Source organism: Mus pahari, chromosome 22, assembly GCF_900095145.1.
Source record: "Mus pahari chromosome 22, PAHARI_EIJ_v1.1, whole genome shotgun sequence".
NCBI lineage: Eukaryota > Metazoa > Chordata > Mammalia > Rodentia > Muridae > Mus > Mus pahari.
The window spans coordinates 48,623,649-48,631,041 of record NC_034611.1 but is presented as its reverse complement, the minus strand read 5'-3'; the positions used below and the strand labels follow the sequence as shown (position 1 = coordinate 48,631,041).

Here is a 7,393-nt window from a genome sequence, read left to right as displayed (position 1 = left end):
TTTCTCTCCTTCGCCATGGGAGCCACGGAGTGTGTGCTCCTGGGCATGATGGCGTTTGATCGCTATGTGGCCATCTGCAACCCCCTTAGATACCCTGTGGTCATGAGCAAGGCTGCCTATGTGCCCATGGCTGTCAGCTCCTGGGTGGCTGGTGGTGCTAACTCCTTGGTGCAGATCTCCCTTGCGGTGCAGTTGCCTTTCTGCGGGGACAATGTCATTAATCACTTCATCTGTGAGATCCTGGCCGTCTTAAAGCTAGCCTGTGGTGACATCTCCATCAATGTCATCAGCATGGGGGTGGCCAATGTGATCTTCCTGGGGGTTCCAGTTCTGTTCATCTTTGTCTCCTACATCTTCATCCTCTCCACCATCCTGAGGATCCCCTCTGCCGAGGGGAGGAAGAAGGCCTTCTCCACCTGCTCTGCCCACCTCACCGTGGTGATCGTCTTCTATGGGACCATCCTCTTCATGTACGGGAAGCCCAAGTCCAAGGACCCACTGGGGGCAGACAAGCAGGACCTTGCTGACAAGCTCATCTCCCTCTTCTATGGACTGCTGACCCCCATGCTGAACCCCATCATCTATAGCCTGAGGAACAAGGATGTGAAGGCCGCTGTGAGGAACCTGGCAAGTCACAGATGCCTCACCTCATAATGGAGGCATAGAGCCCATGATCCACATGTTCTGATTGCTCTCACTTGAGAATCTTATTGCAAGGCAATGCTAGGTGAGGGACAAGCTGCCTTAGAGCCATTCCTAGTGTGGTCCACAGACTGGAAATGTCAACATCACTCAGGAGCTTTTTGGTATACAGAGTCTCCTGGCCCATGGTGTCCCGGCCCGTGGGACAAGCTATTTTGTGGGTCGAGGGGGACTGAGCCTGAAAATAAGAAATGGGCAGAAAAGAAGAGGGAAGCCAAGCAAATTTGTCAAGGCTTCGTTTATTGCCGGCTTGAACATTTGGTTATAAACACTGTGAGGGGGAATGGAGAGGGGTTGAGAAAAGATCAAAAGAAACAGAGCGAAGGACGTATGGGGGGGGGATGCTGACTGCAGACTTGAAACTTCTTGTGATTTTCTCAGAGTCCTGGCGTCACTGCTCCGGAATGCCGGGCAGCTAATCTCAGAGTCCCAGGTGTCAGCTTAGGACAGAAGTCAGATGATTTTCATGAGTAGCCTTGGGAGGATCGAGATAGAGCAGTCTTGGCAGGGAGGGTGTCGAGCAGCCCTGGGAAGGAGGGGGCAACTCGGCGCTCAACAAAGGACCATTTGGCTACTAGGTGAGAGCTGTCCAAGGCCTGGTGTGTCTCAGCCTGGTCTCCCACACCACGGCAGATCTATTGACTGGGAATGTTCATTTTCACAAGATCCTCCGCTGGATTTATATGCATGCTGGACCTGGAGAAGTATCAGTTAAGAGCATGGAATGGATGCTCTGGTGCATTGTCTGGATCCCCAGAAATACTTATCACCTCAGCCGCTGGACCTGCCAGTGACTGCCAACATCTGGATCTCTCTGCCCCACTGCTCCTTACTAAGGAGAGCCACCCCACCCAGTGCCACACTCTTCTTACATCAGCCCTCATCCTGTCACCATCACTGGTAATGAGAAGGTTTGGTCATCTCTAAAAGATTCGCCACAACTGCTTCTCTGTGGCAGTCCACGTTGTCCTCTGCTTGGGCCTGATCCCTTTAACAGTTCCCACAGCAGACATCCTGCATGCAAATCTCTCCACAAGAGTCAGCTTCAGGGAAAGCTAGCCTTCGACACAAAACAACCATGTCAGCACAGGTGTGTGAATTGTGTGCATGTCACCGGTGAGTGCCCTTTTCAGCCATTGCTTGTGCTGGCTTCCAAAGAGAAAAAAATGTATGACTTCCTTTTACGTGAAGAAAAAACTTGATCATGAGAAAGCATTGGCTGATTTAAATCCTTTTAGTTTATTTATTTACTTATTTATTTATTTATTTATTTTAAAGGCAGGGCCTTGAGATACAACCCTGGCTATTCTGTCATACACACAGAGGTCCACTTGCCTCTGTCCTCTCAGTGGCTTAAGTCTGCCACCACTCCCAGCACATACAGGCACCTTAAGACACCCAGGTGACCTTGCTCAATACTTGCTCGCTTTTAAATTTCTTGCCTTCCCCTTTGCTTAAGGACATGTGTTACATGTGGTGAAACATCCTTTTTATATTGGGCTTAAGTGAGAGATCAGATGGGTGAAATACTGGCCTGCAGAGTAGAAGCTATCTCTGGCTTGAGACCTGACCGGTCTGTGGGCTGTAGGGTCCCCAGTCAGTGGGCCACAGGGCTTCGTAGCCTCAGGCTTTAGAGAAATGGTAAAGCCTTGGTCAAGCTGAATCCACACACTGTTGTGCGAGCCTTTGCGTCCCTCCTGTGGCATTATGGGTAACGGTGCTTAAAAACCTTGGATGCTAACTCCCTTTTCCTCTTCACACATTAGTTCCAGGGTCTTTTTTAAATCATGTGTGTGTGTGCGCGCGCGTGTGCGCGTGCGTGTGTGTGCGTGTGCGTGTGCGTGTGTGTGTGTGTGTGTGTGTGTGTGTGTGTGTGCAGTTGCTGGGGGAACCAGAGGAGACCAGGAGACAGCAGATGATCCACTGGAGCTTGAGTTACAGGCTGCCCTGAGATTGTGAACTACCTGCCTTGGCACTAGGGTCATAGCTCAGGACTTGCTCTTAAGCAACGAGCCATCACTCCAACCTTATTGTTTTAATTTTAATACAGGCTGGCCTCAAACTCCCCGTGTGGCTCCTTCAACCTACATCTCCCAAGTGCCATGGTTGCAGAGTACCAGGTCTATTTTTATTTTCTTTTTTCTTTTTAAAGCAAAGCACAACTTTCCTTTAAGGCCAGTGTTTATCATTTGCTTCAACAGAGCTAAAGCTCAGGATCAGAGTTCACTGCGCTGCCTCCCTGCCTCCCTGCCTCCTTTCTCATTCCTTCTGAGACAAACTACCAACGCCTGGCCCTCCGTAAGGAGCCGCTTGCTTACTCCATATTAACTGATGCTCAGCTTTCTGGCCCCAGATGAGGAAATTCTCATCGTAAGGTTTTTGACTAAGCAGGTCATAAAATTCTAGTTGCTCCTCTGGACTTCTGATCTAGAGCTGCTTCGGTCTTAGGCTAGATCTTCTGGCTCCCTCGCCAGGTCCAGCACTTTTTTCTGCCCTCCTGTTCTCTGCTTGTTTATAAAGCCTTATTCTCTGCTACACTGTAGCAGCAGAGAAAATGTATCTCAAGTCTGAGGCAGAGAGATACTCCAAGCTGCAGGCGGACTTCCTGTTGACTGAAAGAGTGTATCCCTACTGTGTTCTTTCTGGCCCGCATGGCTCTGAGCCTCCTCCTGTTGGATGAGCTGGATTAGTTAATAATGTCTAGTTATAAATGGTGGAAACCCAAAGTTGAACCAGTTTTGACCGAGGACCGTATTATTTATTTATTTATTATTTACATTTTATATATCCATTGTGTGAATGCATGTGTGTGTGTGTGCATATGTGTATGTATTTGTATGTGTGCATTTGTGTGTGTGTGCATGTACATGTGAGTGTGTTCATGTGCACGAATATGTGTGCATGTGTGTTTGTATCATAGATGCCATGGTGCATGTGTGGAGGTCAGGGAGTCAACCCATAGGACTTGATTCTCTTTGCCACATGGGACCCAGTGGGACTGAACTCAGGTCGTCAGGCTTATTCACCCACGGTCATCATGCCAGCCCTTAGTCATTATTTTATTTTGTTAGAGATAAGTCTTGTTACATAGTGCAGATTAGCCTGAACCGTTTACCTTTCTGCCTCTACATCCTGAGTGCTGGGCTTATAGGCACACATTATGATGCCCAACTATAACCGTAATCTTATTAAGTTATATGACCAAAGAGTGGGAGGTTAGAGATGTGGTTGGTCTACTGTAGACATGGAATGAATGCTCTCCAGGCATTCTCTGCCTTCTTCTCCTTCTAGGAGAAATGACTTATCTAAATTCTCCGCAAGGAATGTAACAAGGAGAAATCCTATTTAAAAGTTCTTATTGCACACTCACACTGTCAACGTGATGTTTCTATGCATTGTAGAGTGGCTACTTGGAGCTAGTTAAGCAACTTTCAGGGATACAATATACTGTCATTAACTATGGTCACCATAATGTGCTGTAGAGAACCTAAACTCATTTGTCTCCTCTAACTGAAAGCTTGTATTTGTTAATCAGCATTTCTCAGCCACCACCTCTGGTCACATACTCTGTTATGGTTTGCATATATTAGGTCTCCTACAGGCTCATGTGTCTCAACAGTTGGTCCCCAGCTGGTGGCGCTGTTTGTGAAGTTGTGGAAGCTTTGGGGATGTCACCTGTCAGGAGTGGATCCCAGGAAGGGAACTTAAGGGTGATGGCTGCTTCTGGTTCTGGTACAAACTCTCAGCTTCCTGGTCAGTAAGATGTGAGAACTGCTCCTGCTGCCAAGGACCTAGCCTCTCCGGATGCATGCCTCTCCTGCCATGATGACCTGTGAGCTGAAATACATTCCTCCTCCCTTGGGACCTTTCACACGTTTGCTACTGCAGCAGGAGTAAACGCATTGTTCCTATAGTCTTGACATCTATAGGTGCCATATGGAAGAGTGATTGAGTAGTGCTCACCTTTCTGCATCTGGTTATTCTACAGTGTGGCCTCCAGGTCCACCCTTGCAGCAAATCCAACACTTCATCTTAGGCCTTCCACCTCTGCCTCATTATTGCAAATAGTCCTTTTCTCTAAGGCTGTCTAAAGGGACTAAATATTACTTCAGTCTTATTTATAACTAAAGCCCAAGGATTCATAGGGCACCAAATTAACACATACCAGTGGAGGTGCGTAATTGGCTTTCCTCCCCTTATGATGGTTTCCCATTCATAGCAAATTGAAGCCCAGAAGGGGACTTTGGAAGCAGTGGTACCCATTTTCGAAGTTACCACCCCTTTGTACCACCCCTTTGTACTTCATGCTAAAAGCAGAAGATGTTTCAAAATGCTGACATGTCCTTGAGAAAAAGCCATCTTCATTTTACATGTATGTGTGTGGTCACTTGTAGCGATGGCTCAAATCTTGCCTCGTGCACACAGATCCACTGTGTAACTGCACTGCCCTCACGTTGGCTCAGTTGAGAGGCTTGGTTCGGTCCAGTGGGATCTCCGTGTGTGTGACACCATCAGGGTATAAATGGTGGTTGTCGGGGACTAGGGAAGAGGAAGGGTTTGCTTGGAATGTGACATGCGTGTGGAGCCGATGGAAATGTCACAGATCTGGATACAGGTGGGATTTGCACCACATTGTGAATGTGGTAAATGTCCCCCAGATTTTCATTGTTGACATAATTTTACATGATTCAAATACAACTTCAGTAAGAAATTTAAATGAAATCTAACTCAGTTTCTTCATGGAGCAGGTGGTGATTTATGCAGGGCTCACAACTGGCTGAAGTGTCGAGACTACACAGCTGCGAGATCTCAGCCCCGAGACACTGTGTCAAAGAGACAATCCCTTCCCCATTCATGAGGCTCCGGGAACCCCAGGAAAGAGGGTGTGGTAAGACTGTAAGAGCCAGAGCTCAGGAAAGATTGATGCAAAATGATGTGCTCTAGCCATGCCAGCCAGGGCCATTGAGCTTGAGAGCTCCCAGGACAAATTTCAATCAGTCCATATGAAGACCTGTTGGCAGTTGGTGACCACTGAATGAGAATCAGTTTCTTCAGTGGTGTGGCTCATGTTACCTTTCCTAAGCTCCTTCACCCACAGCATACGGGTTGCACTAACTAGATTTAGACTGTTGTAGAAGAAGAATAAGAAGGAAGAGGAGGAGGGAGAGATGAAATGGGAGGATGGATGCTGTGCGGAATCTAGGAGGAGCTGAACTGGGAAACCTGAGGGTTAGCTATCATCTAAGCACTTACATTCTTGTATAAAATTATAAGTGAATAGACATTTTTACAGAATAAAAAAGAAATTCAGTCTTAGGGTCTCTGAGGTCTCATTAAAAATGGACAAATAATTTTACTGAATATTTCTCAAAAAGAAAGAAAAAGAAAGAAAGAAAGAAAGAAAGAAAGAAAGAAAGAAAGAAAGAAAGAAAGAAAGAAAGGAAGAAAGAAGTGCCAACAGCCCAGGGCATGGTGGCACACCTGTACCTCTAGCACATAGGTAGTGTATGGCAGAGCACATATGTCATGCCAGCACTGAGGAGTCAGGGCCGTGGCAGCAACATCTACAACACCAGCACCTAGGAGAGATGGTCACCAGTTAAGAGCATCACATGTTCTTCCAGAGGACCCAGGTTCTATTGCCAATACCCACAAGATAGCTCACAACCGTTCATAGCTCCAGTTCCAGGGGGTCCGATGCCCTCTTCTGGCTTCCAAGGGCACTGGCATGCATGTGGTACATAGACATGCGTGGAGGCAAAAACATATTGTGGCCACAGTTTTGGCTACCTTATTGAATTCTCCTCCCTACCACCCTCCTCCTCCCTTACCCCTTCCAACCCCCAACAGTAGGTAGGAGAAAAAGAAGATTAGAAGGGAAAGGAGGCATCAATCTGGTTATACTACTTCCTGCTGATTAAAGGCATCGAGTTCCTTGGGGCAAGTCCAGTCTTCATCATCATCAGGATTTCTCCAACCAGCAATCCAAGCGAACAGCAACAAGCAGCAGAAGGAGGAGGAGGAAGAGGAGGAAGAAAAGAGGAGGAGGAGCAGCAGGAGGGGGAAAAGGAAAAGGAAAAGCGGAAGAGGAGCAGCAGTTGCCATCCATCTATCTTAGGGCTCTGACATTCTTACACCCTCTCAAGAATCCCCAGAATTCTAAACGGAAACTTATCTTCAGCTGGCAAAATAACGCCCCCACCAGAGCACGAGATAAGTTATCGTTAGCTGCTGTGCACAAGCTGATGCAGCCCCATATCCCACACCTGGGATTAAAACAAAACACCCATATAACATTTCTGTGTTTTTGAAGACATCAAAATCCCCACTTTAGCATCCATACATAATTTTTTTGTTTTTGTTTTTGTTTTGTTTTGTTTTTTAATTAATTAATTAATTAATTATTTTCTTTATTTACATTTCAAATGCTATCCCGAAAGTTCCCTATAACCCCCTGCCCCTGCTCCCCTACCCACTCACTCCCACTACTTGGCCCTGGCTTTCCCCTGTGCTGGGTCATATAAAGTTTACAAGACCAAGGGGCCTCTCTTCCCAATGATGGCCGAATAGGCCATCTTCTGCTACATATGCTGCTAGAGACTCGAGCTCAGGGGGTACTGGTTAGTTCATATTGTTGTTCCACCTACAGGGTTGCAGCCCCCTACAACTCCTTGGGTACTTTCTCTAGCTC

General features: G+C 47.0%; 1 protein-coding gene across 1 annotated transcript in view; it reads left to right on the top strand.

The window, feature by feature from the left end:
• The window catches only part of LOC110338734 (olfactory receptor 13C7-like), a 7,551-nt gene extending 6,897 nt beyond the window's left edge, over nucleotides 1-654 (top strand). Inside the window, exon 3 of the mRNA XM_021222137.1 lies at nucleotides 3-654. Coding sequence (XP_021077796.1) covers nucleotides 3-654 — 652 coding nt within the window. The remainder of the gene's footprint in view (nucleotides 1-2) is intronic.
• The last annotated feature ends 6,739 nt before the right edge of the window (nucleotides 655-7,393 follow it).